General features: G+C 41.9%; 1 protein-coding gene across 1 annotated transcript in view; it reads right to left on the reverse strand.

Annotated features, from left to right (window-relative positions):
• Positions 1–18,153, reverse strand: part of LOC145396230 (cytochrome P450 2L1-like) — a 32,253-nt gene extending 14,100 nt beyond the window's left edge. Inside the window, exons 1-7 of the mRNA XM_080269663.1 lie at positions 18,063–18,153; positions 17,344–17,523; positions 13,101–13,319; positions 6,907–7,109; positions 5,047–5,167; positions 4,440–4,620; positions 3,799–3,916 (exon numbers count right to left, since the gene is read on the reverse strand). Coding sequence (XP_080125789.1) covers positions 3,799–3,916; positions 4,440–4,620; positions 5,047–5,167; positions 6,907–7,109; positions 13,101–13,319; positions 17,344–17,523; positions 18,063–18,153 — 1,113 coding nt within the window. The remainder of the gene's footprint in view (positions 1–3,798; positions 3,917–4,439; positions 4,621–5,046; positions 5,168–6,906; positions 7,110–13,100; positions 13,320–17,343; positions 17,524–18,062) is intronic.
• Between the last annotated feature and the right edge of the window lie 2,690 nt (positions 18,154–20,843).

Consider the following 20,843-nt stretch of genomic DNA (forward strand, 5'->3'; position numbering starts at 1 on the left):
CTTGCCCGCATTCTCACTCAGATTCAATCTGGCTCCCCGTCACTCTCATTCTGATTCATGTTAGAGGCGTTCTAGACTGCCAGTGTAGTGTTTTCAGTGGCTCTCTCACGCTCATCCTTTATACCAAAACCTGCTAATGTTCTCACACTAACTCACTCTCACTCTAACTCCCACCTTCAGTTACACCCCTAACTCTCACCCAACTTTGGGATGTTGTAGTCTGCCAGTGTCGTTGTACAGTGACCCTCTCACACCCTCACACCCTCTCACTCTCACTTCCATCACTTTTACCACAGAAATTAATGATGCAGTAGTCTGTTCATGCTGTAACCCTGGCTCTCACTCTCATCCTGTCACACACTATCTCTGACTCACACTCAGACTCAAACTCACTCTCACTCGGGCTCACGCCCATTCTAACTCACTCTCACTCACTGCCAAAAAGGGAGGGTAAACAGGTTTGTAATTATGAAATTAAAGTTTTAGGTTTTACTGTATTCTGTCTTACGTCGCCAATCCTCAGCAAACGAGAAACTTATAAACTTTCTCTTCAAACAGTACTCAGCACGGAATAATCACTCATGGATGCTGAATTAGTATGTACTGTCGGTTTTTAGAGAAAGTGCCCTCTCCTGACAATTAATAATTCACCCTGGAACTTAGTAATAATAAACCAGGCTCTTGTTTTCGCCTATCCCAGATTGCGAGAACGATTTATTATGAATTCATATGAAAGAACTGGCTTATCTGCAAGTCATGACTAAGAAAACTTTGTGCAAGGTGGAAGTAAAGTAAATTAAGGAAGAAAAATTTGGAAAAGTGAATCACGATTTTACATTAATCGAGCTCAAAAGAAAAGCTCTAAATATACTGTTTACAACAAAATGAACGCTTACATTATAAAAGAACTTAAAGTAAGTAGATTCACCCACTCATGCACTGAAGCTACCTAATGCTCTTAAATCTAGAAAACAGAAAGAATACAACTTTTTAAAAATTACAATTACCTTCTCCTTGACAGCCAACACATACTATGAGAGGTATGCCCTGGCTGATAAACTCGGGTACCACCTAAAGCTTCACACATGCGAGATCGCCATGTCCTTGGGCTGACATCCCACTCAGAACGAATTGCTAGGTGTTTCCTGGTAAGACCCTATAACTAAGAGCGTACTTAAAGTTCTGCTGGCATAACCAATATGGGTAGAGCTGGAGAATACCTGTGCACACTACGGCAGGTCGCATTTTAATACCCTGCATGGGTGTGAATACTCATGTGGGTAAACTAGCCTTAGCGGTGGCACCACAAGATAATTCAAACAATGCCTTGAAGTGCCCCTGAAATGTTATCTAACTTCCCCCTTAGCCTACAGCATTTATGCACATACAGATCCGGGACGAAACGTGTCCTATGGACCCACTGTAGCCTACAAGTCCTACAAATCCCTGTTCGGGTTAATCATTGGCCAAGAGGCAAGGCATCAAGTCTACCCCCACTTTGTCTCTGCCCGTGATATTCCTGACAGCGAAGTTAAATTCCTGCAAATACAATGCCCACCAAGTTAATCTTGCATTAGCACTCCTGGTGGTACTGAGACTATCAATGACATATGATGTTTCCAAAACGTCTGTGCTTCCTGCAAAGAGTAATATTTCTTGATGCCATCCACAACTATCAAAAGTTCTTTTTCAACTGTAGAGTTATGGCTAGTGTTATTGCAGCAGCCAAAGTCTGAGTAGCGACATACTGTATATGGTGCAACTATTTTTAATGCCACTAACGTTCCCTATAATAAGGTCAAAAAGAGGTTCGGGCATTACACCTGCTACTGTTGAACCTGTTCAAAAAGGAGATGCTACCTGTATATATGCCTCAGAAAACGTTCTTACTGATGTATCGAGAAGTTTAACTTGGATCTGTCTATCTGTACACTCCTTGGGCCAAACTAGACACTGCCAGCGGAGCAACCTGAGGAGCCATTGCCTCTCAGGACATTCACAGAAACATCTCCCACAAACCCTGACTGAACAAGGAAGGCACTGTTAACTGTGGAAGGATCTGAGGAGGTAGCGGCTAGTCATTGATGAGACTGCAGGGCAAACAAGGCAGCAAACATGACGCCCTGATGACTAGATACCTGGGGAGTCGTAATCACCATCTGAGGATTTGGAGCATTGACCACTTGTAAAGGTGAGCTCACTGTCTGAGTGGGACTACTTATTTGTGTGGGGAGGACTTGTGCTGCTTGGGACGGCATCACCGTAAAATTGTTGAGGAATGTAAACAGCATTAGCCTCCTTCCTCCGAAATACTGGGGTTGGTGTTGCAGGTGAGGGCCCCAACTGTTGATAGTGTGGCTTATTTTTGTGGTCAGTTTTGTAAAGCTGCTGGTTAATGTACTTATTGTACTTTTTCCAGTCAGCGTGCTGAAAATTCTGCCCTTGGCCCTTTTTTCTGCAGTTTATTTGGATGGTGGCCACATTCTGGGAATGGCCTTGATGCTGGGATTCGCTCCGAGATGGCTTCCCAGTCTTGGCAGTACAGGCATACCCTGGGTTAACCATGTAGTTGGTTAGGTAAAACCCCATCGTTAGACGGGGTATCATTTATTGAGGTACTTTTAACATGTAAAGTATGTGGGCCGTTTACCAGCCTTGGGTTTCCCCCCTGGAACTCAGTAATGCTAAACCAGACTGATTCATTCACCTCTTCTAGCTTGCACAAATAGTTAATTATGAATTAATACTAAAGTACTACCTTACCTCTCAGTCATGTTTACAAAAAGTTTGTGCAATCTGCGAGCAAATTAAATAAAGTAAGAACAATTTGGAAAAGTGAAACTCGATTGTATATTTAATCGAGCTAAAACAAAGGCAGTAAATTTATTAATTACGACTAAATGAATGCTTATGTTAGAAAAGAACTTAAGGCAAGTAGATTTGCCCACTCACACACTCAAGCTACCTAATGCTCTTCAATCTAGAAAACAGAAATATAATACTGGTAAATGGAGATATAGAGACACAGAACTGCGAGAAGCCTGGGCGATCTGCAACTCAAGACACCGCCAAGGAACCAGGGGTTGAAGCAGTGGGGTCTCTGCTGATCGCTGCTGCATTCCTCTGTCCTAACAAAGTCTGTCACCCTGGGGTGCCGGTCTCAAACTCGGTGAATGGGGAGGTATGGAGTCATAGAACTGCAAGAACAGTACGTGATCCGCTACTCCAGACACCACCTAGTCACAAGGGATAGTCTCTCCTGATCGCTGCTGGTCGCAGTGTCTTGCCTTACGTCCGTCTTTCTGGAGGGCCGGTCTCGGACAGCTGTGTTCACACTTGATGCCCTGTTGCATTCGTGGGAAAAAGTCGGAGCTTCTCACGGTGGTTACAGGGGCGGGGCAAACGATATATAAATACTAATTTTGCTCACTGATACACGAATGTCTACAGTATGCATATAAAGAGTCACTCCCAAAGCAACGGTAAATATTTTGAAATTTTATTCCAGTCGGAGTGCTGATGTGGGAAAGTTGCTGGCTGAGCGAAGTTCGCTAGGATTTCCGCTAATTTTCGTAGACTCCCGCAATAATACAATGGCGCAAATCGTGACACTCACACTGATTCTCTCATTCTGGCTCACCTTTGGGTTGTTGCAGCCTGCCAATGTTATGTACTAAATGACCCTCTCTCAATCCAGTTTCTCACTCCCATACCTATTACCACCCACTCTAGCAATGTTGTACTTTGCTCATTCTCTCACTAACTCATTCTAACACACTGTAACTCACTCTAACTCACCTTAGGGATGTTGTAGCCAGCCAGAGTGGTGTCTTCAGTGGCCATATGAAACATACCCATGGGAGCGATTGAGGCTCTTCTGTGCATCTCACAAATAGTTGCTCTAAGATAAGGCAGGCTGTGGGGAGAAGAGTTTCATTGTCATCCTCATTATCATTATCATTCATTAATATTATCATCATCATCATCATCATCATCATCATCATCATCACCATCATCATCATCATTATAATCATCATCATCATCATCATCATCATCATCATCATCATCATCATCATCATCTTCAGTCTGAGCTTTTTCCCATTCAAAAAATTACAACTGGGAAAACTAGCTTCTTCATGGTGGTAGTGGTTGTCGTGGTTTTAATAGCAGTAGTAGTTGCTGTAGTACCAAGCTGAGGATGTAAAAGTTTAAATATAGTTTACGACGGTGAGAGTGATGGAAAGTGTTCCCTACGGCAAGTTGATGGGAAAAAAGAGAGGAGGTTTGGCTCTTGGGTGGATGCCATAGCTGTTTCACTCCACCCAGGGTACACAGCGCCTCGTTGTGTAGGTTCATTTTCAGTTTCAGTTATGAGAACGAGGCAGTGAAGTGCCAGACACAAAAATGAGAGAGGGAGAAAGTAAGACTGCAAAACTCACCGATCCTTGTGTTCCAGTGCAGGGAGGGAGTCACGAGGAACCACAGAGTCAATCTCATCCTGCACCTTCTTCTGCACGTCAGGATACAGAGCCATGCACAGAAACACCCAGCGTAATGTGGTTGAGGTACTCTGGATCCCGGTCACGAACAGGTCACTCACTGATACCAAAAGGTCCTTGTCTGGTGGGGGGGGGGGGATGGGCAAAAAATGGAGAAGTTAGTGTAGGCCAAAATCTAGGACTAGATAGGAGAAAGAGTGAATGCATTTGTAACTCAACAGGAATCTTTAATGAAAGGATGAAAATTTGACTAGGAATTAAGCTTAGAAGAGAAGTGTAATAGTGCATGTATTTGTAAACTTTATATTTGTCTGTTTATCTAACTGCTAATGGGTTTTCAGGTTGGGAGATGATGGCAGGATTCTCTCTCTCTCTCTCTCTCTCTCTCCCTCTCTCTCCATTATTTGACACACTCTGCCATTCATAATTCTCATCTCCTGCTCTTTACTTGACATTACTGAATACTAATCTGCTCTGTTTTCCCCTCCTCTAGTCTGTCCTCTTCTGCTCAGCTCTCATCTACTCTGTTCTCCTCTCGTCTACTCACAGTCTAGCCTGAATGTAGATTCTGGGTTATCCTTCTGTGCCTCTGCCTCTATCATGTAAGCATCGATGTAGTCCCGGGGGTGGCTGGGATCCAGTGTTCTGCGGTGATCCTCAATCACTTTCTGTTGGATATAGATCATGATACGTTATTGGCCAGCTCGTGCTGCCCTTACTGTTAGTTGCATTTTCTTGACTGGTTTCTTGTGTAATTGTGGCATGCACTTCTACCCTTCAGAATTAATCGATTATAACCGAACATGGGAAAAATACCCAGACTATGACCTAGTTGTGTCTGCAAGGTTTTGTTGTGTCTGCAAGGTTTTGTTGTTAGGACACAACTCGTTTCCTTGCAAAGGCCGAAAAAAACACTTTTTTCTTACTTTTCACATTTTGAGCTGTAGATGCATTACTAATGGGCATAGAAATCTTACTTCTATAAATGTAATCTTGAGGTCACTCCCTATCAGAAGTGTGCCATCCATTTTACTCTCTCTCCTCTAGTTTTCGAGTGGCAACCCTGAGAAAGTTGGCCTCAGCATCCCTATCAACCAGTACCGGTTTCCAAAAATGCCCCCCTTGTTCCCAAGTGGCTTGATGGAATTGAATGAAACTTAGCATGCTTATTGACAATGACTTGTAATACAACTTTCTACGTACACATATGTGCTACATTCGCCAGGTCAGGGGTCAGGGGTCATCAAATGTGAAAACGGTGAAAGTAGGTAAAATGACTACTATGATTACGTGGAACGCTAAGGCTCCGAAGATTATTAAGCCAGAGCCATGGTTCTTGGGGGAAATGTTACATTGGAAATCCTCCATACAATATCTACATTTAGTGTCAATATTAACTTTCAGTCGCTTACAGTGCCATCTATAGGTTGTACAGTCAGGGAAAGTTCCGCATTACCCACTGTTCGGAGCTTTGGTGGTCGACGAATAGTCACGAAGCAACAGCCAGACCCCGCCTTTCTGATAACTGTGAGTGGGAGGAAGGGTGGCCGAGGATAGGTGGGTTTGGAGAGTTACCCACGTCACAGTATCAGTAGCCAGTGATAATGAGTCCGGTGTATTCTCAAAGTGCAAAAACCATATGTTGTTTGTATGGTATCACACTAAGTCTGTCTATAATACTACATATATAATACATGTTTACTGTCAAAGGTATGCTTCTCTGCATTCGTTTTGTGATGTTTGATAGGAATAATAGTTACAGAGACTGATCTTATAATTAGGACTTCCCATGTCATTCTGTCTAAAGGAAAACAAAAAGTCTGTTAATCGCTCATATAGATTATTTTTTATTTATTACATGCTACCCTAGACTCCAAGTTCGAGATGAATAATTACCAGAATAACACAGGATTGAGCCTTGCGAGACGCCAGAGGATAGTTTTCTGAAACTAGAGCTTTGATTTTGAGTACTTGGGATTGTCTACCTGAGAGGAAGTTGGTTAGCCACATGTTCTCCTGTCTTAAATTATTCCTTCCTCATTCTTGATTTTCCCGTTCTCGTTACCATGAAACAACCAGGATTTTACCATCATCATCACCATCGTCCAGGTCTCTTTTCTCACATAAGGTTGAGATGAGGTAGAGTCCAGAGAGCCAGAAAAAAACGACAAAAGGAGACTCTAATCAAAAGACAGTCCAGTTTAAAGGGCACACTCTCATGCAACTACCATTTAAACCCTTGGAATTCTGACTCCACACAACAGGCATAATCATCCACATTTTTAGGTTTAGAAAAATAATAAACAGCGTCTCTGTTATATGGCTTTATCACGAGAGAGAGAGAGAGAGAGAGAGAGAGAGAGAGAGAGAGAGAGAGAGAAAGTAAATAAAACACTAAACATCTCACCCTTAAAAAATCACACACGGTGTTGATGTGTTGTATGACCTTATTCACGTTCATCCACTTGTTCTTGATGACCTGTGGCAGTAGGGGTATGAGCCAGGGCATATGATCCAGCAGTGCCATGGGGCCCTGTATCTCGTCGAAGTCGCTATCGATGAGGCTGGCGAAATAACTGATCTCTTCGTCGTTGATGTCGTAGCGCCGGTCTGGGGTTGGATACGAGTGTGTGTGTTATTATTTGCTTAGTAGTAGTAGTAGTAGTAGTAGTAGTAGTGGTATAGCAGTAGTAGTAAACAAGCGCCAATGTCCGCCATGATAATTTTGGTGAATTACATTATCACTTTGTCATTTATGCCGTTACGCTAATGTGTTGTTGGGTATGTATCGGTGATGGAGAGGGACGCCTTGAAGTGGTAGCACTGGTATAACCGGTAGGTGGAGCTGCCCGATTAAGCAAACATCTCTCAGTCCCCTTTCTATCCCCTGAAGGAGGATGGTGCAGGAGGAGGGGGACGTCAACCTGAGGTCCACAGGGTTCACGTCCAGATGAGTCTGGGATTGAAACTACATCTACTACCACTACTACTAATACTACTACTAACATTACTATTATTACTTCTACTACTACTGCCATTGAAACTACTACTATTACTATTACTATTTCTAATGTGTGCTACTATGAATTTTTATCATTCAGTAACTTAGGCACTACTTATCAAGAGTTGTCAATAGCATAGACATTCAACACACATCTCTCCAAAGTGGATGACCTCTTCGTTAGTGACACCATGATATGAGTCATTCTTTGATTTTATTGTGTGAGAAAAATTATTAAAGTATCTTAGAATTAATTTGAATTTCGAAGCACATTTAGTGTTCGTTATATGTTCATGTTCAAGCAATAACAGAGAGAGAGAGAGAGAGAGAGAGAGAGAGAGTGAGAGAGAGAACTGCATTTACAAAACAAAAACAAGACGAGATGCTGGGCACTGCAAACCCGTCCCAAGCAGTCATTCTTGCGCTGGCGTATAAACCCAAACAGTTATCTAGTCAAAGGCGTCACATATCAAATCTGGAGTAAAGCGGGTGAAAATTGACGATTTTATGACTATTTGAAATTTTAGGCCCGACCCACCTGACATTGACCCTATACCACTAACTGGAGGGTGATGCCCTTGATGTAATGAGGCATGTTATAGGATACAGATTTGAAAGATTTTTCTGTTTTTAATGCTAGGAAGAAGAAACCAAAGGCAACGAGCCCCGCAATAACTGTTCCTCCCAAGAGAAAAACAAAATACAAGAGAGAGCCTAATTCAAGATCCAATCATTTTGAGATGCCTGGACGCACTGCGTTTGAAAGACTGGAAATCATAAGAAGCAGGAAGTACAGACAAAGGGAGACAGTTCCAGAGTTGACCTGTTGCCTAAATGAAGGACTGGGAGTAACGGTTAACTCTTCCATTAGAGAGTTGGACAGAAAAGGGATGAGAGTTTGCTGCTAGACGGGTGCTACGCGCCCGTCGTAGGGGTGGAGGAATGCAAGCAGACAGTTCAGAGGAGCGGTGACCACAGAAGTAGCGATAGAAAAGAGATAAAGATGCAACAGTGCGGCGAAGAGACAGAGGTTGAAGGGAGCCAGTAAGTGAAGGATAGCTAATGAGATGAAAAGCCTTTGACTCCACCTTATTGAGAAGAGCTGTATGTGGGGAACCTCCCCACACATGTGAGTTGTACTCCACACAGGGGCGGATGATACCCGTTTATAGAGTCAACAATTGTGCAAGGGTAAAGAAGGAACACCTTAAGGTTTTGGTTTCATGTCAATTTGACGAAATTGAAAGGAGTTATGGCAGAAAAATGACTTTTACCTATCACTGTTTATCTTTTTACGTTTTGGGGGCCTACAGCCTGGGCGTTGGCCCAATTAGGCCCAAAACTTTATCGCTTGATCAGAAGGTCATAACCCATCATCCTTATAATTTTAGTCAAAGTCGCACCAGTAATTTTCGCGGAAGTTGTTAACGGACAGACAGACATACAAAAAACAAACAAGTAACGGTGCCAATTCAATGGAAACGCGTCCCCGGCAGTCATTTTAGAGGAGACGTATAAACACAACAGGATATCTAGTGAAAGATGTCACATATCAAATTTGGAGTTTATCGGGTGAAAATTTATGATTTTTGGCCATTTGAAATTTTAGGCCAACACACCTGACATTGACCCCCCTACTACTAACTGGGGGATGACTCCCCTGATGTAATGAGGCATGTTACAGGATGCATATTTGAAAGATGCACTCTTTAGGTTTGGTTTCATGTCAATATGACGAATCTGAAAGAAGTTCTGGTGAAAAAAAAAAAAAAAAATGAGCCTACATCCTTGGTCCAATTTGGCCAAAAAATTATTTTCATAATCAGAAAATCGTTGCCCATCATCGCTGTTATTGTACTCAAAATCGCACCCAGTAGTTGTCGCATAAAGTTGATAGGTGATAGACAGAAACACAAACAGACAAACAGGGTGAAAGCAATACCCGTCCCCGAACCCCTCCGGGGCAGGGACAGGTAACAAACAAACAGACAAACCGGGTGAAAGCAATACCCTTGCCCGAGTCCCTCCTGGGCGGGGACGGGTAATAAATAAATAAATAAACAAGAAGCGGTGCCAAGGCACAACAAACCCTTCCCCGGCAGCCATTTTAGTGCTGACATATAAACACAACAGGATATCTAGTCTAAGGTGCCACATATCAAATTTGGCGTTAATCGGGCGAAAACTGACGATTTTATGTCCAATTCAGTTTTTAGGCCGACCCACCTGACACTGATCCCCTTACTGCTACCTTGGGGGTGAACCCCCTGATGTAATGAGGCATATTGTAGGGTGCAGATTTGAAAGGGCACCTTTAGGTTTTGGTTTTATGTTAATATGACATATTTGAAAGGAGTTATGGCGAAAAAAGTTTTACCCATCCCCCTCTTTTTCCCCTTTTTGGGTTCTACAGCCTTGGCCTTGGCCCAATTAGGCCCAAAGTTTAATCAGATGATCAGAAGGTCATAACCCATCGTCCCTGTAATTTTAGTCAAAAGTGCACCTGTAGGTTTCTAGTAAATCTGTTAACAGACAGACAAACAAACAAAAAAACAAACTGAGTGAAAATAATATCCGTCCCAGAGCTCCTACGGGGCGGGAAAGGGAAACAAACACACAAACTGGGTAAAAACAATACCCGTCCCTGAGTCCCTACGTGGCGGGGACGGGTAATAATAAGCCTACTGAGAGAGAGAGAGAGAGAGAGAGAGAGAGAAAACAGTATGCTCACCACATCAGCAGGATAGCGGTAATAGTAACAGTAGTAGTATTAGTACAGTATTAGTAGTAATAGTAGTAGCAGTAGTAGTAGTAGCAGTAGTAGTTGTAGTAGTAGTAGTAGTTGGTGGTGGTGGTGGTGGTGGTGGTGGTGATGGTGGTGGTGGTGGTGCTGGTGGTGGTGCTCAACAGTAGTAGTAGTAGTAGCAGTAGTAGTAGTAGTAGTAGTAGTAATAGTACTAGCAGTAGTAGTAGTAGTAGTAGTAGTAGTAGTAGTAGTAGCAGTAGTAGTAGTAGTAGTAGTAGCAGTAGTAGCAGTAGTAGTAGTAGTAGTAGTAGTAGTAGTAGTAGTAGTTGTTGTTGTTGTTGTTGTTGTTGCTCAATAGTAGTAGTAGTAGTAGTAGTAGTAGTAGTAGTAGTAGTAGTAGTACTACAACCAGTAGTAGTAGTACTACCAGTAGTAGTAGTAGTAGTAGTACTACAACCAGTAGTAGTAGTACTACCAGTAGTAGTAGTAGTAGTAGTAGTAGTAGTAGTTGTTGTTGTTGTTGTTGTTGTTGTTGTTGTTGTTGTTGCTCAATAGTAGTAGTAGTAGTCGTAGTAGTAGCTGAAGTGTAGTATGAGGAAGAGGACTGTCAGGCAGTAATATTAGTTGATGCCTCAAATGCAATTAATTCCATCAACCGGGAGGCAATGCTGCACAACATCAAGGTTAAATGCCCAGCATTTGCCCAATATGTGGAAAACACCTACAAAGAACCAGCAGACCTCTACATTGTGGGTAAGACAGCTGCTCACGATGTCGGTGTAATCCAATCCACAGAAGGAACTACCCAGGGGGACCCCATTGCCATGGCTATGTACGCCTTGGCGATGACAGTGCTACAACAACAGATCAAATACGAGGCCACCAATGTAAAACAGGTAGCCTATGCAGATGATCTCACAGGTGCTGGCAAGATGGAGGATGTGAGGAATTGATGGGACTTTGTAACATCTCATGGCCCTGAAATAGGTTACTACCCTAACGCAAGTAAGTCCATCTTGATCGTGAAACCAGCATACTATCAAGATGCACAGGATGCCTTTAGAGGCACAAACATGATAATGACCAAGGAAGGTCAGAGGCATCTGGGTGCTGTGATTGGAACTAAGGAATTCAAAGACAAATATGTGAGTGATAAGGTAAAGACATGGGTAGAAGAAATTCATATAATATATGAATTATTATCCAGCCACGCAAAAACAGAACCCCATGCAGCATAGAGCGCATTTACCTATGGTGTAAAGCACAAGTAGACCTTTGTCATCAGGACCATACCAGACATCGAGCTGCTGCTACAACCACTGAAGGATGCTATCAGGGATTCATTCCTCCCATCTCTAATTAATGGCCACATCTCCATCTTCTAGCACTATCACCCAGGATGGGAGGCCTTGGCATTATAAATTCAGCAGCCGTGGCAAGCTACGAACACAGAAATTTACTGAGGCTCACCGAATCCTTGTCACAGAAGATTTGCGCCAAGGTTGAGACGAGTGAAATCGACCACCAAAGGCCGAAAGACATAGAGACACAGATAAGCAAGGAGTATGAAGCAAGACAAAAGGACCAGCTGCAGCATATAATTGAACATCTAACACCAGACCAGTGCAGAAGAGTTGAAATTGCACAATAGGTTGGGACATTGAACTGGCTCACAACCCTGCCGCTCAAGGCAAAAGGCTTCCACTTCAACAAACATGAATTTAGATGCCATAGCCTTGAGATATGGATGGCCAATAGAGAACCTACCTCAACACTGTGCCTGTGGCACTGCCTTTGATACAAACCATGCAATGGTATGCAAGAAGGGAGGCTTTGTTAGCATCCGACATAATGAAGTACACGACATCACTGCCATAATGCTGCAGGAAATATGCCATGATGTCACGATTAAGCCAGCTTTGCTACCCCTGGACGGCGAGCATTTTACCCATAGAACAGCAAACACATCATATGATCCAAGAGTGGACGTCAGTGCTCGAGGTATCTGGACATGTGGGCAGAGGGCGTTCTTCGACATCAGGATATTTGGTCCCATGGCAGCATGTCATCGCGAACTGTCTCTTCGAAGCTGCACACAAAAAGAATGAACAAGAAAAGAACTGAAACTATCAAGAATGGATCCAACATGTGGACCAATGTCGCTTCACTCCCCTTGTATTCACATCAGGGTATGGTTCCAGAGGCGGTGAGATTCTACTTGAGACTGGCAGAGGTTCTTCCTGAGAAGAAATGTCAACCGCAGAGTTCTGTTATGGCGTGAATGAGATGTCGACTTCATTCTCCCTCGTGAGGTCTGCACTGCTGTGTCTCAGGGTCACAAGATCATCAGCCCTCAGGCCTGTCTCTCTGGCGGGTATGGATTACGAAGCTACAGTGGTCGAGAGTCGCATACACCAGCGACTCCAATAGTTTAATGTCTTTATTTACACTGTAATATCATTAAATATAAAATAAAATAATAATAGTAATAGTAGATGATTGGTAACCACAGCTGCTGGGGTGCTTGGGGCCAGTGGATTGTAATATGAGGGATAGTGTTAACCTTCACATTACAACTGCAAATGGTGAACTGTATTAGGAAGGTTGGTTTTGATCTTCACAATATAATTCGCCAGTGGATGGAGGTGATTATAAAAAAAGAAGTAGTAGTAGTAGTAACTGTTGTTGTTGTGGTAACAGTTTCAACCCCAGGTTTATCTGAACGTGAACATGGTGGACTGATCTTTTAGGGAAGAGAAGAACTGAGGGACGAGGAACTACTCAGCTATACCGGTGCAGCCGCGTGAAACGTCCGTCTCCAGCACCACAAAAATGAAAATGAAGACCCACGCACCTGCAACCAGTTTCCAAATGACGTTCACGACGGCCACGTTTATGTTATGGCCCAGCTCATTAGGTTTTCCCGCCGTGTTGCCGAGATGGTCCAAGAGCGCCGAGACCTCCCGCTCAATGGTGCCTTCCAACTTGATCTTGCCCATGCCAAAGTCTTTCAGGTGCCGTAGGGCAAAGCGACGTCCATTTTGCCACACCAGACCATTTGAACCTACGAGTCCTGAAGAAAGAGCAGAGCTTTTATTGATTTTTAAAAGATGTATTACATTTCTATGCCATCAACTCTCCATGTTGTTCCCTCATTCTCTCGGGTCTCTCAAGGCGAAGCTACGTCCTTTGTACCACACCTAAGTTCAAAAGGTGATTCTTGTAAAAGACCAAAAGATGTTTATGCGCAGATTGGATTTCAAAGCTATTGAGTACTTTAATGTATTTGGTATACTGCTCTGGTGTTTGCAGGCGATTTTATATAGCATATTAGAGACTATTTGAACTGCAGGAGATGGATATTGTCATGAAAGATGCCGTGTCCATTGTGCCAAAATTAACCATGAGAAAAGGTGATCCGTGAAAAAAAGATTAGAGATGATTTGTATGGGTTATTTTTTAGTTTTTAATTAAGTTATCCACTGTTAGGATGTGATTCAAGGTGTCAAGAGCATGGAGGTAAAACAAGGGTGGAGGTGACTATTAGTCATGCTGAGTGAAGGCCGAATGAGTTAGTACCCGATATACTGGCAGGAAATTGTGAGGTCCCTTGACAGTGGCGGGACCAAGGAGGTCCCTACAGTATTTTACCTCCATGGGCGGGACCATGGAGGGACCCTTTGGAGAAACCTTTTTTGCAGCAGGTGAAGCCAACTATTGGAATATCAGCAGGTGAGGTCAACTTTAGGAATGTTTCTTATAGTGAGACACTTCGCCAGATAATTGGCGAAGCTTATTATTATCGTCGTTATTATTATTTTTCTTTGCACTTATTTTATCTTCGATTTACACATGAAGGTACAGTTGCTGACATATCAAACAGAAACATCTCGTCCACCAGCGAGGTGGTGTAATGCTCTCCGCATCTGGTAACACTGATAAGTATGGAACTTCACCAGGTTTCCCTAGTTAGTTAGGACGAACCGAAAGCAGTGATTATTGCCGCTGTGTGCAGTTATTGGTAGTAATATAATGTATATGCAAAGTTCCAACAGAAAATATATTGATAATAGCATGTCATGATTATGGTAATTTTTTATATTACGTCACACAATACACCCTCATGAATGAATGACAGGGATTTCATGAGTGGTTTAGTTTGAGTCATGAACCATGCAACAGTTAATAATTCATCATATGAGTCATAGCTCTAAGCTTCCCCACAGCAATCAAGGAACGGAGAATTATCGTGACGCTCATCCTCCCTACCGTGAAACTGACATTGGTAGACCTTTGAAATCGAAGCAAGTTCACCACATACAGGAGGTGGCGCCACAGGAGGCGGCTGGGCTGTGGTGGGGGACATGGGAGAAAGGAGGAGGGAGATGGGTGTGGAAGGGGGCAGTAGTGGTCGAATTTGGGGTTAGGGGACGGTGGGCTTTGATAGACGACAAGGCACAATGGGAGGGATAGATTACAAGCTGATGACTGGGCCAAATCATTGTTTCATGGAGAATATGAAAGTTTACAGTCAAACTATGAAACCTTATGTTGACATTGCCGCGTGTTTTACTTGACCGTCATGATTTGTAACAATTTGCGACACACTTTTCACTGGGTGGCTCAGTATCCCTGTATTATGAGTATGGTGACTTATTATGAGTATGGGGACTATTTGTTAACGTGCAAGTACATTACAAGTTCCTGCAGTTTGTCAGATGTTACAGCTATTATCATAGTCTTGTTGCCTATTCAGTAGCATCATCATGGATGACGAGTGATATCGTAACCAGAGTAGGGATACACCTATGTAGATTTTTCCTTTATCACCAATAGATACTAACAGTTTGACGATAATGATGGTCCCTATGGTTCTCATTACTTTTTTATGGAAGGAAGAACGAACCAAAGGCCAGCAGCAGCCACAAACAGTAACTTCCAAGAAAAAAAAGAAAAAAAAAGATACAACAGAGTGCCAAATTCAAGATCAGTTCATTTCGAGATGCATGGACACAGTGTGTTTGGAAGACTGGAAATCATAGGAAGTAGGAAATATAGACAAAGGGAGACAGTTCCAGAGATGACCTGTTGCAAAATGAAGGATTGGGAGTAACGGTTAACTCTTGCATTAGAGAGTTGGACAGAAAAGGGATGAGAGTTTGTTGCCAGACGGGTGCTACGCGCCCGTCGTAGAGATGGAGCGATGCAAGTGGACTGTTCAGAGAAGAAGTGACCATTGAAGTAGCGATAGCAAAAAGGTAAAGATGCAACAGTGCGGGGAAGAGACAGAAACTGAAGGGAGGCAGTAAGAGGAGAAGAGTTAATGAGACGAAATTTCTTTGACTCCACCTTGCTGAGAAACGCTCTATGTGGGGAGCCTTCCCACACATGAGAATTGTACCCGTGTACAATAAATAAATACAGAAAATAAATAAACCCATGTATAAATCCGTATGTAACCTCAGCAACTGTGCAGGGGTATGTCACCGATGTAAAATAAAGGTGGATTTACTGAACTCAGGTTTATGTTACCGTTTTCTGTATGCCGTGTTTGGCTAATGATTTTACACATTGCCTTTTATTGTTAGCTATATTTAGGCTCGTACTGAACGACTGTTGTATGCCTCAGTCATTCCATCACAAATCCTCGAGCCAATAAAGGTGGAAGAAGCTTGTGATGTCTCCAGTTATCCAATCTGAGCACGTCCATATTAAATCAACTGTGCCATTAGTTACAACAATTGCATGTATTAAAAGCAAGCACACACTTTATCTGCAGTGTGTTTTGTTATGCTAAACAACCAAGTAGCGTTCACACTATGAAATAGACGGGTTAAAGATAAATACGTGGATCATTGCCCTGGTCATGGAGAGCAAATTCTAAGGCACACACCACAGCAGTGTCCGAACAACGAGCTGTTGTCCTGGCGTATATTGCAATCCGTTTAAAAAAACAGATGAATCACTGTCATTGATGTACAAACATGTGATGAACTGTTCATGGTGTAGCAGACATTATGGCCATCTCCCCTCCCCGTCAGTACCCATGTCTGCGTGCACGCAGTTGTCGGAAAGAGGGAGGGGCACACACTGAGGTTGTGAATCAGATTGCTTAACAGTTACATGTCCTACATACCACGTTTTACTCTATCAGTATAAGTTTTACAGTAATTAGACATAAAGAACACGTAATACAGCTGATAAGGCGTCTCTCTACCCACCTATTAGCCCACCCTAGGATCGCCATCTGTGCTCTGGGACCCACTCCATTTCTCCGTATACTCAGTTTTTTATTTATTTTTTTTTTATCGAGGCGAAGATGCACTTGACAGGTTGGTGTTGATTGGGTGAATGCAACATTACTTCATAATCTCTTTACACGTTAGAATTGTTCATTGACAACATATATCTGAGGGGGAAATTTGGGTTAGTACATGTTATTCGGACATGTTGCATTCAGCCAATCATCACCAACCTGTCAAGTGCATCTTCCCCTCAATTAAAAAAAAAAAACTTAGTACAGGTAATCACGTTTTCGTTTATATCCCTGCCATACATATATTAACGAGAACCATAGGCACGAATCACTACTGTTAACTATTATATATATTGTGACATGACAAAATTCCTCCTTCTTCATACTCTGCTTCCGAAATGACACTCGTCGTCCATGATGTTATGACGTAAACGCAACAAGAATAGCTTCCAATCGCTATGGCAACAGGTGTGACATCAGAAAAACATTCTAGTGGCATTTCATTTATCGCCAAGTGATGACACAGTCGTCACCATACACTAATAATGCAGAGTTTATATAATGTGCCACCCCATTGGTAGTAGGTCATCCTATGGACGATATAATAAAACATGGTGGTTGAGTGCTTAACGTGCCAAAGTCTACAAAACGAACAACGGCCAGACTATCAAATTTCATAATCAGAGCTAAACTATAGCTGCTTTTGCATCATGTCGCCAGTGTCATTTACCCAACCCATCCTAGCTTCCAGGCACAGTCCACTCTGCCCCACCCCGTCACTTGTCTCCTATAAAGCCCCACTCCCCTCTTACCAACCAGACCACCATTGCCCCCTACTCACCCACCCGCCTTCCCTGCGTCCCACCCTGCCTCTTTTGTGGCGGCACGTCATATGAAATTGCGTCAATTAACTCTGGACAGGTAACCTTCAAAATCATGTTTTTAAATGTAACCTGGTACCGAATGTGGTCCAACAACTTTAGAAATAAAGTGTTTGTAAAGCTGCGGTTGGAGAATTTGTCTACACATGTTCAAAATTCAAGCAACTGTCCCTTAATACTAGGTGAAAAGTTTCTGAAAATCGCATGGTATTTAGTATTTTATTAAGTTTATTACCAAAATAAATTACATAAAAAAGTGAATGGTAAAAATAAAAAAAAATTTACGTTTCCTGAGAGGGTTGCCCCTTGGACGGTATGGAGGGGAAGAGTCGACGTCCTTGTGGTAGGAGTGCCCATAGGGGCCGAAAAATAAAATATGGTAAGTTTCTATACCACAAAAAATCATCCCCCACCTCCAAAAATTCATAGGGATACCTAAATATACAGGGATCGGCACGAAAATCTATATACATGTGCCCATATCATCTAAGAACAGTGCTACCATAGGAACGAGGGACTCAGAATGCAATAGATGCCACCAAAAAATCATTATGTAAAGTTGTATCGTGAGGTACAAACATCTGACCGAGTTGTGTATGAGTATCATAAAGCAAACTTTATTACACTGTGCTATAAGGCGGAAATTGGCAAGATGCTGAAAACAATAAAAAAAACTTACAAGGTAAGCTGGGGTCGTTTTCGTGCCCAGCAGACTCGCATATGGGAGGGACTGGAGCAGCACCTCCACTCACCACTGACTCAAGGCCCATATTGAATTGCTGCAGGCCTACCCGCTGGGTATCGGCCCAGCTGACTGCATGCACGCGAAAAATGACGTTTTGCGCAGTTGCATGTGACGTTTTTGACACCACTTTTCCTCTCCAGGGTGAACTCTAGCAGTTTTAGGTTCACAGTTAGGGAGGAGGGGTGTCACGGTAATTTTGTGTTTATTATGACAGGTGCGGGAATGCAGATAACGTTGTAATGGCTTAGACTCTGGCTGTGGGTAAATGCTCTATGGTTCATGATGTTTGTCGAAAGTCACTCTTATGAAACCTGTGTTTCATGTGAATAAAATACGAAAATGTATAGAGTGAAATAATTTTATTACCATGTACACAAAACGTTGTTATTTTCAGTATTTTGTCAGACGGGACATTGTTTTCATACAACCAATAACTGGGAACAGTGGCAAAGACCATCGTGTTTCGTTTGTCTTAGCTACCGAATGAAACCTTGTAAAGTTCCACAACTATCAGTGTTACCAGATGTGGAGAGCATTACACCACCTCGCTGGTGGGCGGGTTGTTTCTGTTTGATGTATCCGAAATTGTAACCTAGGGTAACCCAAGTCTTTGTGCCAAATATAAATGACCTTGACCTGTTTTTGAACGAGATATACTCATTATTCTATAAACTGCATAATTAAAATTGAAATATCTCAGAAACTAATAGAGATACAGCTATTTGGTTGAAAATCTTATAATAAAAATTTTTCGTGAACAAGTTTGGCTTAATATTTTGCCACTTAGCCTTGTGGAAAGTTCCGAATTCAAATATACTCAGTTTTTTTTTTTCTTTGAAACACATTTTAGAGAAAATCACAAAAGCTTTAAAGCTGTAACTTTCCAAATATATAGCTGTGGTCCCTCTTATAATCTAAAAGGAATATGGTTACAGTTAAGCATACAGTTGGTTATTGAGACAATGTAACTTTTACACATACTTTCTTCAACACCTTTGCTTTCAGGTCTTGTTGATTACACAAGAAGTTACCTGAAGTTCTTGAAATCTTGTTTAAACAGCCTTTATATACCGTGATAGTCTGTTAGGTTTATTAATTTTAGGATTAGGGTTTTTTCATATATGTACTCTAATAATTATGAAGAAAAGAAAAATGAATAAATTAAGTTAAAATAATAAAAAAAATATATAGGTCTATAATAAAAAGAATATACAGTATATACATATGTATTTATATGTATGTGTGTATGTAGGTGTGTATGTAGCTGTGAAAGTATATACGTACGTGTATGGGTGTATGTATATGTATGAGTATATATATATATATATATATATATATATATATATATATATATATATATATATATATATATATATATATATTGTAATATACCATCAGGTTGATTAAACACCTCTAAGAGAGAGGCCTTGTAGTCACCTCACCACTGCAGGTCTAAAAGGTGTGACAGCATCACAGTGCGTGATGTTTCCGTTCGGACTGCCACACCCCAACCCACTGCAGTGGAGATGCCAGTGAATTATAGTCAATACAGCCTCGATGGTTGACAAATAAATGCAGAATGACAGTTTGTAATATACAATCAGGTCGATTAAACAACTCTAAGGGAGAGGTCTCGGTGCCGCCTCGCCGCTGTGGGTCTAAAAGATGTAAGAGCATCACAATACGTGGTGTTTCCTTTGGGATTCCCACACTCCGTCCAATTTCAGTGGGGGAGTTATTTTATTATCAACCATCTTGGCTGCATTGACTTAAATTCACTGGCGCCCCCACTGGAGCAAAGTTAAAAACAAAATTATAATACTGTATACATATGTATGTGAATATATTGTGTGTATCTAGGTGTGTTATTTTTTTCCAGATAACAGAACAGAGGGAGGAAAAACAAATGATTTAAAAAAAATAATCCATACAGCAGATTACTGGTGTCCTCTGTTCATAAAATATATGTAACAGTTAGACTTGAACAGTTGTGGGTTGAAGTTTGGAGGGAAACAACTCTGGGGAAGCAAGTTCCAGAGAGATGCAGTTCAGGGAATGAAAGAATTCTGATAGGCAGAAGTTCTGCACTATGGCTGAGTGACATTCCAGTCATGAGCGCTACCAGATGCCCGTGTAGCACGAGGGAAGACATGGAGAGGTGGCATCATGGAAGCAACTTCGTCTGAGCACTTGCCATAAAAATACCTGTAAAATAATGCAAGGGAGGCAACGTTCCTTCTTGCTTGTAGGGGAGATAGTTTAATTGTAATGGCAGGGTTGTTAATAATTGTAACAGCTTTGATCTGAATTTTGTCTAGTTGTTTTAATGCAACCTTTCCACATCCATTCCTCAAGGGTGAGCAATATTCAAGCTGAGAGTGCACATGACTCTCATAAATTATAGCTAACTGCTCGTCAGTGAGGATGTTACGGACTCTGTACAATAATCTAAGTTTCTTTGAGGCGGTTATAGCAAGTGATCTAACATGAGAGGTCCAGCGTAAGGCATTGTTAAGTGAGACGCCGAGAATTTCAATACTTTTGGAGATGGGAATATTAGTAGCACTGAAGGTAATGTACGAATCTGGCAATATCTGCCTATTAGTAAATTGTATATATTTGGTTTTACTAGCATTAAATGAGACAAGGTTGTATGTGTGAATGTATCTTATGTATGTGTGTGGGTGTATGTACATGTATCTTTATGTACTTTAT

This window comes from Coenobita brevimanus, chromosome 35 (genome assembly GCF_032717465.1).
Source record: "Coenobita brevimanus isolate Jiangsu-jjx chromosome 35, ASM3271746v2, whole genome shotgun sequence".
Classification (NCBI taxonomy): Eukaryota; Metazoa; Arthropoda; class Malacostraca; order Decapoda; family Coenobitidae; genus Coenobita; species Coenobita brevimanus.